A 16479-nucleotide genomic window follows, 5' to 3' on the forward strand; every position below is an offset into this window, starting at 1 on the left:
AGATAAGGTGACCGCGGAGTTGATGAGAAGAGGCCACACGAGGTCAATGGGGGTCAAGGGTCTGCACAAAGGATGGTCAGGAAGTAAGACAAAGAATTGGGGCAAGATGACAGGAAACAGGAAGACATCAGGCGGAGAGAACATGGTAAGAGCACATTAAGTCTTGGCTTTGCAGTGTATTGTGATCTGTGCCGTGTAGTCGATCCGGAGAGTATTGTGTCGCATCAGTCAAAAAATGTGTAAAGAATAGGAAAATAAATTGCATTGAACTATAAGTCGCATTTATTAGCATATTTACTTAACAAAATTCAAAACCACAAACACATGTTTAATTGTTAATGTAGCACATTACTCAGCTATTAAATATCATAGAGAGCATACCCTGGAGGCTGAATGGGCTCAATTATAATATACAATAACAAGCAGAGTCTAACAAACAAGTTCACCGAGCTCCTGATCACTAATTGGACACAACCGTGATGCGTGAATTTTCTCCTTGTTTATGAATTGAATACTTTCATAGTGAGAGCAATATAACTTTTAGCATTATTAGAGCCCTCTACGCATGAAATTACACCAGCAGTCATGGCTCCACTCGCACTACCCAATAGAGTATATATAATAATAAATAAGCAATTTAATACATAAATAAGACTCATGCTTGTGTGTGTTGCTGTAAATGTGTTCTGACCCTCGGCCATCTCTGTGTGGAGTTTGCATGTTCTCCCCGTGCATGCGTGGGTTTTCTCCGGGTACTCCGGTTTCCTCCCACATTCCAAAAACATGTTAGGTTAATTGGCGACTCCAAATTGTCCATAGGTATGAATGTGAGTGTGAATGGTTGTTTGTCTATATGTGCCCTGTGATTGGCTGGCGACCAGTCCAGGGTGTACCCCGCCTCTCGCCCGAAGACAGCGGGGATAGGCTCCAGCACCCCCGCGACCCTCGTGAGGAAAAGCGGTAGAAAATGAATGAATGAATGAACATAACACCTAGTGACCTGTGTAGAATACTACATATCATCACATCTTTGAATGAGTCTTCAGCGTTTCAAATACGTATTTGTATTTTAGACCATTCAGCCATGTTTATGCTGGAAAATGCTTTAAGCAAACAAATGTGTAAAATTTGCTTTAAAACACACACACACACACACAGGATGCTCTACCTTGTAGGCAGCCCCTCCATGGATAATGGACTTGATGAAAATACCCAGGTCCTCGCCAGTCTCTCTCGACTTGTTGCCCTTCAAGCTGACTCCCAGGCCAGCGGAACCCGTCTCGTTGAGTGGAATCTCATACATAAGTTGCTCCCTGCCGTCCTCCAGTATGAGACTCCTGCTTTCTTCACCTTTCTAGAAGAGAGAGAAAGATGGATGCAGGAAGCCCAAGTGAATGAATGGCATTTCAAAAAAAGATGAGCTAGAGCCCTTTGCCCCTTTTTAATATATGAAGCCCAGTATAACCACTAAAGATTGGGCTCCAAATCAACTGCACTGACTGATCTTGGATGTTCTGGCATCACAATTGAAAAAAAAATTAGTTACAGAAAGAAATGACCAAATAAATTGAGGGGGGAAGCAGGTGCTTTTTACTGGAAAGAGATGAAGGTGCAGAGTAAAAGAAGAACACATTACTTGTAGGGAGGTTATTCCATGTGGAGATGAAAGGCACAGACGGAGAGCGAGCCTTTTTTAAAGGAAACATAATAACCTTTTCATACTTCCTTCTCCAGCACAGTGGGGGGTGGGGGAGATGGAGGCACAGAGGAGCATTTAAAAGTGATAAGCCATCCCGGGGGTATACACACCGATGTCGCTCACTCCTGATTCTTTACATTTAATCTCTCAATCCTCCCCTTCTCTCACTCTCTTTTCCCCAAGGCTCCACTTCCTACCCCTCGTCCAAGCACTCTCCTGCTTCATTCAATGTTAAGAAAATGACAGCGGAGGCGGCGACAGCAGCCAACTTTGAGATGGGGTCGGGAAATATCAACAGCAGAGAGGACGGAAATTGTCTGTCATTAGAGCGTAGTAAAATGGATCCCAAGAGAAAGGCGCTAGGCTGTGTCATCCAGGGACAAGAGGCGTGACATCACATCACATTCAACAAAGCAGCCTGGTCATGTTAGAGTTTCAGGGCAAGATGTTTCCTTGCGTGACACAAAGACAAGTGAATTCACCGGCTGTATTACAGTGGTTGGCGCATATTTCAGTTTTTGTCAAAAATGTATGCAAAAAAATTTGCCTCAGAGTCCAACTGTGCTCGTAACATACATTCATTACCACCTTCATGTGCCTGCTCGCATGCTCTTAACTGGAAAGTGAAACCGTAAGCCACTGCCCCCTTGTTAGTTGCCAGTCCCAGACTAACAGAGTTACACCACAAGTCTTGGCTTTTCTTATTGTTCACGGCTGCAAAATAAGCCACAATACATACTAACTCCTTATTTCTAAAATCACAAATACTTAAACTTGCTGATATAGTTAATCTTCAAACAGCTAAAATAATGCATAAGGCTAAAAACAATCAATTACCTAAAATAATAAAATGTCATCCAATACTTCTCTACAAGAGAGGAGAAATATGAGCTCAGGGAAGAACTACATTTGAAACACTTATATGCTAGGACTACGTTAAAAAGCCATAGCATTTCAGTATGTGGAATCAAATTATGGAATAGATTGAGTGAGGACCTCAAACAATGCACAACGATGAGCCAATTCAAGAAACAATACAAGCAGTTGATGTTTGCTAGGACGAAGAGTCTTGAACCAGTCATAATGTGCTATATATATCACTATATTGACACTTACTGTGGTACACATAATGTCATTGTATGGTCATATCACCTCATACTTGGGTACGAGGTACATTATTAAAAAAAAAAAAAACAACCTTAAACTGTATTATGGAAAGCAGGAAGTGAACAAATGTAACAGTTACTGATTGTAAAAGTACCAGATTGAGGGGTAGGATTTAATAAGCTTTGCTTCTTCCTACTCCTTTTGGACATGTGGAACTGTGAACTGATTATGTGATGCACTCAATTGCAATCTGATGCATGTTCAAATGAAATAAAACCATTACCATTACCATTACAATGGAGCCAAACAAATCACACACCAAAACAGGTGGTGTCCTTGTGGAGCGCACCCAAGGATTTGTTTGAGTAATCTAACTAGGAGACAGACAAAGGCAAAATAATAGAAACATAAAAGGTATTGTTATTGCTTAGGGTCCATCACTTGCACAGTCACTGTTGTCTGCCCGGGAGGAAAGGAGGAAGGGGTCAGTCCAGGTTGGGTTACTCTTGTTTGTAGTCAGGCATATCCCTTATGCCTTGCCACACGGCACAGGGTTTGTTGTCATTGAAGTTGTCCTCAGAGTGTTGTTTGTTATTTCCGCTTGGCAAATGTAATGGCACTGGCTTTCCTGTACTCCTCCCTGTCACCTGATCTCTTCCGCTGTGCCCCTGCCTTTGAGCAGCACACTGTTGAACCAGGGCTTCTGGTTGCTGAGGCGTATCACCTGGCATACCATTGTTTTTCAAACAAATTAATTTGATGGATGTTATCTTATATCTTATCTTATATCTATCTATAGCCCCCCCTCCCCCAACAGCTCACATATTGAATCTTGCCTGGCTGGCAATTGCGTATTTTTGTAAAAACTAAGAACCGCTGAGCATATTTTCCGCCATGATGTGTAAAAATTGCTTTTTTGGCACACATCTATTTCTACTTGAGCCTACTAACGTCATTTCAAAGTGCAGGCTTATTTTTATCAACAAAGGATTTGAAAGTCTCTCCAAACCGGCAGAACTACAAAGATGACTCCTGACTTCCTGCCTGAAATGTGAGCGACAACTCAGGTGGCAACCTGGGAGGTTCTAAATACCTCTGTAATCTAGCAGCACCAGTCAGCTAAAGACGGCCAACTAGGAGAGAGAAGGCTAGTTGAAAGTGCTTTGCGATGCAAAAGGAACAAAAAGTGTTTATTTGTAGAAGCTTATTGCTGATGTGGCACCCAAGTCTCAGTGGTGGTCCAAGTCCTGGCACACTCACTCTTATATCCTCTCTAATGTCCTTTCCTTGAGGGCAGATTGCATCCCCGGGGTGGCTGAGACCCCATGGCTCAGTTCTGCGACCCCTGTTCCCTGTACCGTTTGCCCGAGGCAATGGTTTCTTAACAAGCATGTAGCCGGCAGACAGACCACCCCCTTCATTACCCAAATGACGAGTCGAAAAAAAGCTTTCTCTTTCCTCAGGGTGGGTGGTGAGGAATGGGTGCACAGCGACTACACACAGAAGCTTTTGTGGTGGAGGATTTTCGGGGGGTGGGGGGGTGGGGGTCTCAAAGCAGCAGGATTAGCGATGAGAGCGACATTCAATTAAGATGAGATCTCGCCGTGCGCCACAGTAACGGTAAAGCTTCCAATTAATCGCCTTAATGTCTGCCTGGATGGCATTGTACACCTTTGCCACACAATGTGGGCCAAGGGAAGCAAAATGAGAGCATGGAAAGGACTTGGAGTGGCCAATTATATTGGCTGATGGATATCATCAAATTGGTTCATATTGGTATCAGTTTTTCTGCCGACATCATTATCAACAAATGGCCGTTACGCCACACAGCCGTCAAGAGCCGAGAGACAAAACAGCTTTCACCCTTCACGATAAAAATGATGGCAGACGGCATGTAACTAAATATGTTATCCCATTCCACTTACGACTTCAATGTATCACCATGTTTCCAATATGTTCATTAAATATATTTCATATTCATATATTCATTGTATGTGTGTAACTGTAACTTATTACGATTGTATTATTATTACATAAGCGCAAAGTAAGCGTACCAAATGAAACAAACAATAGGCTAAAGATGTGTGTCTATATTATGTATCATTGTCTCTGATTATGTCTAGTATATTGGGTAATACCAATGTAAAGATGACTATAGGGGTGTTGTAACATGTCTACAGGGCTCTAATAGTGTTTAAAACCCTGTTTAGAAGGATGTTTAAGTTAAGCAGAAGGAGGTAATGAGGAGGTATGCTCTAACTATGAAAATATTCTATTCATAAATAAGAAACCCTACTTTGTGGAAATTCACTAATCGCGGTCGGGCTTGGAACCAGTTAACCGCGATAAACAAGCGGCAGCTATAGGATCAATAGTATGAAAATGCGAGTGGGACAACTTCTTCCTTTTATGGGTCATGATGTTTAATGACACAAAATGTTGAAAATAAACATGGCACTTTTTCTACAACTTACATTGCATATTGCAGTACGTGTCATAATTTGCATAAAGAGTGTTTAGTTGTTGTTATATTGTGACCTGACTTGAGTTTCAGGGAAGATGTGGTGCCAATATGGGTAAAAAGCCAAAATACAGCATCTCCTAAAGGAAGAATTTCAGCGTGCAGCCGGAGGGGTTGTGTGTGGCGCATTGGGCGAGTTTGGAAAAATACAAACTGCCCACGCTGCAAAGCCACTTTCTGTCTGGTGACCTCTTTTCCTGCAGAAAGGCCAGGGCTTGCAGGCTAAAGGTCAACCATGTGCAGAGTGACCCCCTCCCATCCTGTCTTTTGTAAAATCATAACACACACACAATCTTGTGTCCATCACACTTCCACTGCAAAACTCCCGAAAGAAAACTCACCACATCACAAAGCATCTTTCTCCTCTCCAAAAGAGGGCATCATCAACGTGCTGCGTAACAATGTGGCAGGAATTATACTGGAATTACAAGTTATCTTTTTTTTTTTTTTATTGCATAGAAAGCACTCAAGAGGACAGGAGACAACAAAGTTGCTGTCCTTTTGACTCTAACTAATGAAGCTAATTGGCAAGTGTTCCTGTTACTCCGTTGGCGCAAAGGGACCACGGTGCCTCGCGGCCCTGCTGAGAGCTTTTGCCGAGCCGTGTGCTGCTCATGAAACATCAATAGTCTCTACTGAAACTAATCAATCAGCGGCTCAGCTCGCTCTCCTCGACAAGTCTACTTTACTTGTACACAGGAGATAAAAGCAACTGTATGAAGGACTGGAGTGGTGAATATAAATCACCAGGTAGCTTGGCACCGGGGTGATGGAGCGAGCAATGAAACCCCTTTTAGCCAGATGACCTGATCTTTAACTGCTGAATCAGCAAGTGTCCTTTTTTTGCACAATGCTGCGGTAGTGCCAAGGTTAGCGGTATTTAACGGAGCTGATCTTTGAGTACGCTCTCACCGCACACTGTTTCAAACAAAGGTGGCAGACTAAACGCTAGGAGATCGTCGTCTTGTCATCTTGTGCGTGCTTTTAATATAATGTGATAAGAAAATTCAAGGTGCATTTTAGAGCTTTAGCGAGAATAAAATTAACCTAAAATGTTCATTTATCACTTTCATTCATCATTTTTATTATATTTAGTGGCATTTAGAATTTTTTTCCGCGGCCCATTTAGAGTCAGACCTTCTGGAACAAATTACTGATGTCAACCAAGGTTCCCCTTTAATTTCTTGAGAAAGGTTAGAGATAAACCGAGGCAATTTTTCCCATAGAAAATAACAATGGTCAGTCCAATTACTCCAATCCAGAACAAAAATATTTAAAAAAATTAATTGTATGTAGGTTAATTGGCGACTCCAAATTGTCCATAGGTATGAATGTGAGTGTGAATGGTTGTTTGTCTATATGTGCCCTGTGATTGGCTGGCCACCAGTCCAGGGTGTACCCCGCCTCTGGCCTGAAGACAGCTGGGATAGGCTCCAGCACCCCCGCGAGCCTCTTGAGGAAAAGCGGTAGAAAATGAATGAATGAATGAATGAATAATTGTATGTAGAGTAATTGTACCTTTACATGCAAAAAATTATACAAAATCCAGAATGATGAATAGCTAGAACAAAATATTGATGTGCATCATGGCAAGATGGAATTCAATATTGTTTCTCATGTTCATTATCAAGTTGCTGAGGCTGGTGGGTTATTTAGCAGTCACACTCAATAAAAAAATGTACGGCCAGTGAGTCAGCAACGCGGAGGGTGCTTTGCTTGGGCACTCGAGTTTGAGTCACGACAGAGTAGTCGGCAAACTGATTCATTTGTTTGGCTCAATTGTGTCAAAAACCAAATCATACAAAAATTGTGCGTAAGAAATCTGAGGCTCAACATCACTAATTTGATTTTGAGAAAAATAACAATATGGTTGTTAGAAGCAGAACTGTGAAATTGTGAGATGGGGAGCCCTGTCCACTGGGGAATGTTTTCAGGTCAGAACGGTAAAGTATTTAATAATTTCAGCCCTTCATCCACACTCTTAACGACGTAAGGACAAGCGAAGCGCTGAAAAGCCAACATAATATCTGAATGTTTCAACTCCCAGTCAACGTTATCCTGATATTTTCTTGTTTTATACTGCAAAGTGACTCACAGAAGTAATTCCTCTTTGTCGTCAGCGCAGACAAGCAGAGGACGACGGGCCGTATGTGTTGTTTCTTTTCCTGTAGATGTGCCTTGTGTATGACATCGTTTTTAACCCAGCGACATATTCCCGTGTGGACGTGACTATTTACCGATCAGACACTCTTTTAATCAACATTTACAGTCCTGATAGAAAAAGGAGGGAAGGGGCTCTCCGTAATGCTTCTCCATTCCTAAGGTATCTCCCAAATGCATAGAAAAACAAGCAACTGTTAGATAAAAAGACAACAGAGGCTGTTACTTGTTTTGCCAAGAGTGCCATGCCATTAATGAGGGAAAACTATTTCCGGAACAACCAGTATCGTGTGCTTTTTAAGGACTTTGAGATATGTGGCACTGTCAATGCATGCGTAGGTGTGTGCATGATGAAACATGATGTTTTTAAATGTATCTGTGCATGTGAATATACATCAGCCACAACTGAACCCAGGGCATCACTCAGCTCTTTGAGGGAAGAGTGGGAATAAGTACCACAGCAGACAGAGAACAAAGATGCAGGAAGTCCCATTTTCACCTCGTGTTTGTGTGTCGTGTTCATATAACCCCCGAGAGGCCGAAGTCACCATGGTGACCTCTGAACCTTTTCACCGAAGCAGGTAAAGGGTCCATCATCACCCATGCGTGGCCGTGCTCACACACTTCCTGCAGGGCCGCTGTGGCTTGTGTGGGACTTCCTCTGGCATAGCTGTGTCAACAACTCGTAGGGGGACAGGAAAGCTAGAACGTGCTTTGGCCGTGTGTGTGTGCGTGTGTGTGCATGTCCACCCACGTGTTATGTTTATTGGCAAAGGGTTATCAACGTAAATATGTTTGATCCTAAGAGGGGATAAGTGACACAATGTGCAGGAAATGTTAAAACCTGACTTGACAGAGGAGAGCGTGGGATTGACAGGACACGGTATAAGAGGAACAAAGTGATGATCAGCAGGAGACACACACGAGCAAACGTACCAGTTCCCGTGGCAGGAAGATGTCGTCCTGTCGCGCCACCACCACAAACACACTTTCTCCCTGTCTGGTGCTCCGCAGCATGGCCACCAGTTCCTCCTGGCTGCGGCCCGTCATGTCCATTCCGTTCACCTATGACCATCAAAAAACAAAATATAAAATGACATTTCTGGTTCAAATTGGCATCTGCTAGCGTACCTCGACAATGCGGTCACCAGGCTGCAGGCGGCCATCTTTGATTGCTGCGCCCCGTGGGAGTATATTCTTCACCAGGATCGGCCCAGGCCCCTCATTTGAGGAGTCCCTGGTCACCACAGTGAAGCCAAGACCCTCTGCCCCTGCAGGAAGACATCATGAGGAGCAGTTTTAATCAGAGCTTCCAAAATAATGTCTTTATGGCGGTAACAATATTATTTCATCATTAACATTTGAACATGACATGTTATGAGCACGGATGAAGGCACAGTGTAGCGTTTAGGTTAGCTCGGAAATCCCAGAAAGCACTCAAACCATGTGAATTCAACTTAAATGACATGGTGTCCTTGAACACAACCTCTCATTGCTCCTAATAACGCGGTTGAAGTGTGATTCAAATATTCCGCTACTATTAAAGAGAGGCAAAAGATTCTCTTTAACTGGCATCTTTTAGCTTGATTTAAATGTTCAGGAGCTGTATACATGTAAGGTTTGAGCCACAGACACCGGGCATGGCTGTTGCTGGCAAATAACACCAAAACCCTGGAGGATTGAACCCTGAAGTCAGACTCCCGTGGACTCCGTAAGTAATGATAATGGTTTTATTTCATTTGAACATGCATCAGATTACAATTGAGTGCATCCCATAATCAATTCACAGTTCCACATGTCCAAAAGGAGTAGGAAGAAGCAAAGCTTATTAAATCCTACCCCTCCATCTGGTACTTTTACAATCAGTAACTGTTACATTTGTTCACTTCCTGCTTTCTATAATACAGTTCAAGTTTTTTATTTTTTTATTATTATTTTTTTTTCATAATGTACCTCGTACTTTGACCATACAATGACATAATGGGTACCATAGTAAGTGTCAATATACATAGTGATATATATTGCACATCATGACTGGTTCAAGACTCTTCATCCTTGTATTTAGCAAACTTCAACTGCTTGTATTGTTTCGTGAATTGGCTCATCATTGTGGATTGTTTGAGGTCCTTACTCAATCCATTCCATAGATTGCTATGTAAATTGCATGTTTAATTTAATATTATATAATATACAGTTTGGGCTGTAAATACTAGCCTGCTGTTCACATTGTTATGCTAGTTTATCGACAAATGAATAAAAGCCTTGGAAACCTCCCCTTCTCATTTGTGCGTACGGCAGCAAACTAGTTTCATTGTAAAACCATAGTCATGTAAAAAGTAACACTCGGTTTGTGGTTCAGAAAGAAATATGTCATATATTTCTTCATGAAGAATTCAAGTGTGCCAAACTTTCGATAGCAACAATATCAGAATGTGTCCGCGATATAAATATTTGATCTTCTTCTAAATCAACTTGTGTTGGATTCAACCCCAGTCCAAGGGACAGGGTTTCTCTCTTTGGCGGATTAGCCAGAGTCTGCCTTTAATTTCACGTGTGAGCAGACCTAGCGGTGCCTGATTTAGGGAGGTCGCAGCAGAAGATGGGAGGTTAGAGAGCAGAATGTGGGAGATATAACGCCGCTCTTCACCTTCCCTCCCCGGGGACGCAACGTGACTTCCACAAAGATTTTCCTCACGACCAAGAAGCGGGGTCTATCCATGCGTATACATTTACAAGTGAATGTGTGTCTCTGAAGCCATACACAGGCATGAGCCATTAACACTCCAGAGCCTTTTTTTTTTTTTTTTTACAGCCCCGTCAACCCCAAGCTATCAGTGATATGTGCCACACTTAGTGTATACGTGTGTGTTGGGAGCGCAAAGCCCGTGTGGCATACTAAGGCGGTGCACGATGCTATCTGGTCTGTGTGCTAAGCCTCTGCCTGCCCTACATTAGTGCACCTAAACCCTGCCGCCTGTCAATCACAGAGAGGGAAAAAAGCCTGTTGCCGAAGCAGAGAGCATTAGAATCCCATAATATCCTCTGCTCTGATCTTGCATCAGGTGAAAGACGGGGAGTGAAAATTAAACAAAAGATGGATGAGGGCATTGAAAGTTGATGAAAATAGATGAAAACATTAAAAGAGCAGAGGAAAGCCCTGATGCTACTGGAGTCCTGAACACATGGCCACCCATCACGCTACTGCCCGCCATACCAAAGGCCGCTGTAGCTACAATACAGTCCTAAGAAGCGGTCAAGCACAGGAGGTTTACAGCTAAACCTTGAAAGCTCAAGAAAGGTCAGACAGACAGTATAAATATGATATGAATGAGAATCTACCTTTCCTCAAGTCAATTTTGATCCTCTTGCCGCCTTTCTTGTTTGGAAGGTCGGCCAGGTCAGACGCAGCGCTGCTCTTGATGGTGATCGGGCTCTGCCTGCGGGTCGTGGGTGGCGAGGAAGAGCTAGCCATCCTCACCAGAGGTGTGGGGGAGGCCCTCTCCGATGATGCATTTCTAGAATGGGCATCTGCTGACGCCGGGTTTACAGTGACTGGCGCTGGGTTCAGCAGAGGAGGTTCGGGTGTCTTGGTTCCTGCGTCTTGCCGTCCAACCATTGGACTGGGTTTGGAATCTTGTTTTGCCACAGGCTGGAGGTCAATTTTTGCACGGTTTACCATCGGACTCTTTTCTTTTGAGTCTCTGCCGTTGCTGGTGAAGAGTTGGCCTATTAGACTCTTCTCGTAACGAGGCTTGTTTGGAACAGGAACAACCTCCAGGTGCATGGACGGGCCGGACAGGGCCTGACGGAACACTTCCTGTGAACTGCAAAAGGAGAACAAATGGGACACTTGACACTAAATCCTGGAGTTGTTTTTCCAATGGTCAGTTCCAGTTTTCCATGAAATCCTAATTTTACCCATTACAGCAGAAAAGGACTTTCAGGTGAACGGGTGTAGGCTTGTTAGTTGTAGGTTGTCATTCAAGCTGTCTGATAGATATTGGCATAAAAATGAGATATTGGCTCATTTTGGTTTTCTGTCTTTTTTAATCTCTAGAGATCTCATGATACGGGACACTGTAACCCACTCACATCGGCTCTGCAACACATTTGTGGCTCCCATGAGTGAGAATCACTGCTTGATAGGAATTTTACCCTTCCTGTGTGTAAATGTACATCTATTCTCACTGTACTGTGAAACAATCCACTGTCCATAATATACTCACTCAGCGAAGGTCTTATCTTGCAACGGTGTGTCGTTAATATGGACGATGCACTCGTTCTCTTGAAAGATGTTCTCCCTCTTGGTGCGACTGGTATCCTCAATGTTCTTTATGAGGAGACCCAGCATCCTGCGCAACACACACACACACACAAGCAGAGAAAGTGTCAACTCATGGAGGTAAACAAACGCATACTTGGATGCCACCCCTTGGTTCTCTCATGACTCTCCAGTCAACATTGCCGTCTGCCTTTCTCGGATGTTATTTGATGGATTACACGTGGCAGGAAGAATATATGGCTGTTTTTGCATATGTGTGTGTGTGTGTGTGTGTGCGCGTAAAACCTCACCGTCCACTGAGAGATGAGCAGTAGGGAGTAACTTGAATACCCAGGGGCCCCCGGTCCCCCAGCAAGTTGACTGTCCTTGTGAGGGTGCTGCCAACAAAATGCACACTTCCTATTAAATACAATGACTTGTACATTTGAAATAACACAATTGTAGTACAACACAGACATGCACACACACACAAAAAAAAAAAAAAAAAAAAAAGACATGCACACACAGTCAAACTGCATTTTTCCTCCAGGATACGTAGATAACAAAACAAATTAGATTACAACCTCTGCAAATACTATACAATCAAGTGTGTGTGGATAAAGGTGGCTACTCCACCCTTTATCAAGCTGTTTCTAAAACACCCAAAGCCGCTGGACAAAAGAGGAGAGATAAAAGTGTGAGGAAGGACAAGATGAAACAGGAATGAGCTCCTCTAATAAGCTCCTGCGCGCTAGATCTGAACTGTGGCTTCCGAGAGCACATAAACAAGGATGATACTCCTTGAGATAAGGCCGAGGAAGGCCTTTTTTTCGATAGTAAGGAGGCGACATGCATGATAGAAGATAATCACTTCCTCTGTCTGTGTGCTCGATACACACCAAATCTTCCACAAGTAGTGTGGCATGGCTGTGTAGGGAAGGGAAAGTCGAGCTATTGGACGGAGTGCCACGCCATGCCTGTTGGCTTATGTACACAATATAGCAAAGAAATTATGTTTCGGAACTTGGTACACAAGCATGAAGACTGGCTGCACTCATGCAGCCCTGGACCATGATGCATGATGCTAAGTCACACCACAACGCTTGACTGGAGGCAAGACACGCTTAATGCATCTTGCTACTCGCTTGTGTTGCCAGCTATTAGGACAATAATGACTGTGTGTTGTGTAATTTCCAGTGGATTGTAAATCTATACTGCTATATTATACTGTCCCTTGAGAGTGTATATTGTAATAGAAATGATACAAATGTAAAGGCTGTACTTGTTTTTGTGAAACACTGTATTGTGCAAACAAACAAACACACTACATCATCTGGCATCAAATGTGCGTCTATGAGAGGACACCGTTGTACAGTATCTGGATTACACTGCCCGCTAATAGCGTTCACCCACTACAAAGCCCACTTGCTTCTCGTTCACTCAAAACTATCTATTATTTATGCACACCTGGAGGTGGCGTAGACCGACTCGTCCACATCCACGCACTGCTGCATTTTGATTGGTTGGACATTTGAAACGCTACACCAATGCTGCCCCCACATCCCGAGGTGCCTACATATAGTAAGAGCGTGGTAATAACTCCCAAAGCCCCATTTTTTGAATACAAATGATAAAAAATGACATATAATCATTTCATTTACCATCACGGTACATTATGTTGCTGCTCTTTATGCCAAATGAGCTGGGACAAAACACATGAAAGATTGCACACACACACACACACATGCGCAAATGGTGGTAAACAATCAGGCCAGGAAAGGAGCAACTTGCACAACTTGGTTATGGATGATGCATAATCACACAGGAAAGAGGCACCACCAACACACACACACACACACACACACACACATTATTCATATTCATAAATTAAAATAACAGCAGCACTAACAAGCTCATCAGAAGAAGACGAAGCTTGTTAGTGCCACATGCTAATATGCAGAATAGCTCCACTCACCCATTTCAGCCTCCCACTGACACAAACACAAACAAACACAGTCATCCACCGAGGCGTGGGGGAGGTGAGGGACGGTGGGACGGAAGAAAAGAGCAACGAGGAGTGAGACAGATGGAGCTCCCACTCTTGGTTGACTTCCCCTACATCAACGGAGACCGAGAGCCGAACAAACTTGTGAGCGGATCTCGCTGTAACACAGCTTCTTCCGCTGCCAGCCATCTGTTACCGTGGCAAACTATCTGAGCAAGCTGGGCCTCCATTGTATCACAGTGCTGTCAGGACATCGCTGTACTGTAAAATGGTGAAAAATCACCATCTGCTCCCCGAGCCACGTCCTGTCCAGGCACGCCTGTGTGGGTCTGCACAGCGATTCAAAAATATTCCAATCAGAGGATCAACTGCTGTTAAATAATCCTGACTCGTCTTCACAGGTTTGTGACAGAAAAGACCGATGTTATTGCCCGATCAAAGTGACATGTATTGTTTTTTTCTGCCAATCATGACATCGACATGCCGGTGATGGCGTCGTGCTTCACACAGCAACACCCTCTGGATTGTAAATGTGCAATTTATTAATAAGGCCTCTTTGTTTCATACTTTTAATCCAATATCACACCTCGGAAAAAATCTCTCATAATCACAGTCAGCTAGGCTACCTGCAGCAACATACAAAGTGAACGGAGACGTGCTGAATGACCGAACATGTTATGTAAGAGAACATGTTACTCTACTGGACTATTGGTCAGGATTTTCTGAAAATGACTTTTGTTGAGACAAAATAGAGATGACACATTCTACTCGCCACCTTGCGGTCCCAATCTTGCAGCTTCACTCTTATGTTTTATATGGGCTATTATTAGTATAGCAATATGAATGTTGAAGACAATTTTATGGATCTTTCCCTAAATGAAGCATTTTCAAGCTTAAAATAATGTTACAGATTTTTATTCCAGGTTTGAATTGTCCTTGTCTCACAAAGAGCACAATAATCCCTAATAAAATCATGTTCTCCTGCTGCCACAGTAACCCATGCAGAGCTCCCCTAGCACCAGAACACATTCACAGCAACACACACAATTCATGTGTTAAATGTCTTATTTTCTGTCATTATGTCTGCTCTATCGGGTAATATGAGTGTCAAGGTGACGATAGCAGTACCATTCATGTCTAGAGGGTTCTAATAATGTTAAAACCCCCATTTAGAAGGTTGTAAACACGTTTTCTATGCTATAACTATGAAAATATTCTATTTATAAATAATGACTCACACAGCCGGGGGCCTGGAACTGCAATAAACAGGGATTATTGTATTTGTCTCATATCAAACGGACAAAGAGTGTTTATTTGTGAAACACATTCAGTGGTATCAAAATAAAAGAAGCCCAATGGCCGATATCGGTATCTGTAATGAAGTGCCATATAATATCCATACATCGATAATCAGGAAACAAGCCTATATCGATCATCTCTATTGACACCCCATCACAAATGTGAGTACCCGGAAAGCAAAGGCCTCATTTTGATGGTGAGAAAGTGTCTGCATGCCAAAACACTCCATTAGAGTATAATAAAGCATCAAAGAGAGGGAGAAAAACATTAACCAAAGTTAATGATGACTGCAATAAGTCAACTATTTACACCACCTGGACACACTCTTACCTAAATGTAACAGTGCTCATCTTGGTGGGCTGTTCCGGACCTCCCTCCAGCACATGGTTTGTTTCCTGTAAAAGATAAACGTAAAGTCATTCACTTCGAGGGAAGAATAACAAAACGACCAAGTACATTTGCAAGCTACTTCTCACAGGAAGTAGTAGATACAAAGCGGCCTGTGGTCAATTACTGCAATTAGTGCATAAATCACCTTTGCAAACGATGGACCGCCGGATACGGAGCTCTCCTCGGCGCCGCTGTCCTTCGCTCGCAACCTTTGTGTTTACTTCTTTCTCGTTGTCCCACCCCCACGCTCCAGCACTGACCCGTGTTAGAGGAGGATCTATTTTTAAGTCTGCAAAATCAACTACCCTTGAGCGAATAGACGAGGAGCTAGGGATGTGCAAATAAAGAGACCAAGTAACGACGGCATCAATCTGTTGCAAGACCCTCAAATGCACGTTGGAAAAATGCCCCAAATCGTTTAAGACAAGAGGGACGCAATTAGGTCCTTCTGCCTTGTCACTTTCATTGTGTCACCCGCACTAATGGCTAAAAAAGCACCCGCCCACCAGCCCCCACCGACAGAAACACACACACACGCCCAACTCCCCAAAGGACCGTCTGTCACACATACAGTAAATCTACCTTTATTGCTCATATGCCAGCCAACATTACCAGCCTGTAACAACAAAAAGTGTATCTAGCCATTTGTATGCGTGTGTTGCCTGCACAAGGTGACCCACTTATGCAGGCAGTACGAGATTATCTCACAATAGAGTGTACATTAGGGGTAGGGGGGGTTGCAGGAGGATGAGCCAGAGGCGCCATTGTTGCCGAGCATCTTCCCGCGACATTACGCAAGAGCCACCTACGACACAGCCTCCAGAAACACAGCGCTGGCAGGTGAACACAAAAAACATTTTTGAAATGCTTGCAGGGCCAGCGTTACACAACTGATGTTAGATGCAGACGCCACATGCACCAGCATCAGCACCAGCACCAGCAAACACACTTGGTGATGCCTTGACACAAAAGGATCAAGCTAGAGGGACCAGTGTGATTCTAATCCTCTGATTGGGAGCACTTCTGCTTATCGAGAC

The 16479-nt window shown here is 43.4% G+C and overlaps 1 protein-coding gene across 4 annotated transcripts in view; it reads right to left on the reverse strand.

Annotated features, from left to right (window-relative positions):
• The window catches only part of pard3ba (par-3 family cell polarity regulator beta a), a 99955-nt gene that overhangs the window by 59743 nt on the left and 23733 nt on the right, over positions 1–16479 (reverse strand). For 3 of the 4 annotated variants that reach the window (XM_058050742.1, XM_058050741.1, XM_058050744.1), the window contains exons 5-11: positions 15383–15447; positions 12060–12146; positions 11714–11839; positions 10827–11311; positions 8619–8758; positions 8424–8552; positions 1169–1354 (exon numbers count right to left, since the gene is read on the reverse strand). In XM_058050742.1, coding sequence (XP_057906725.1) covers positions 1169–1354; positions 8424–8552; positions 8619–8758; positions 10827–11311; positions 11714–11839; positions 12060–12146; positions 15383–15447 — 1218 coding nt within the window. Of the gene's footprint in view, positions 1–1168; positions 1355–8423; positions 8553–8618; positions 8759–10826; positions 11312–11713; positions 11840–12059; positions 12147–15382; positions 15448–15587; positions 15876–16479 lie in introns of those variants that run through there. The other variant, XM_058050745.1, reaches the window with a different exon arrangement.

This window comes from Doryrhamphus excisus, chromosome 16, assembly GCF_030265055.1.
Source record: "Doryrhamphus excisus isolate RoL2022-K1 chromosome 16, RoL_Dexc_1.0, whole genome shotgun sequence".
NCBI classification, from domain to species: domain Eukaryota; kingdom Metazoa; phylum Chordata; class Actinopteri; order Syngnathiformes; family Syngnathidae; genus Doryrhamphus; species Doryrhamphus excisus.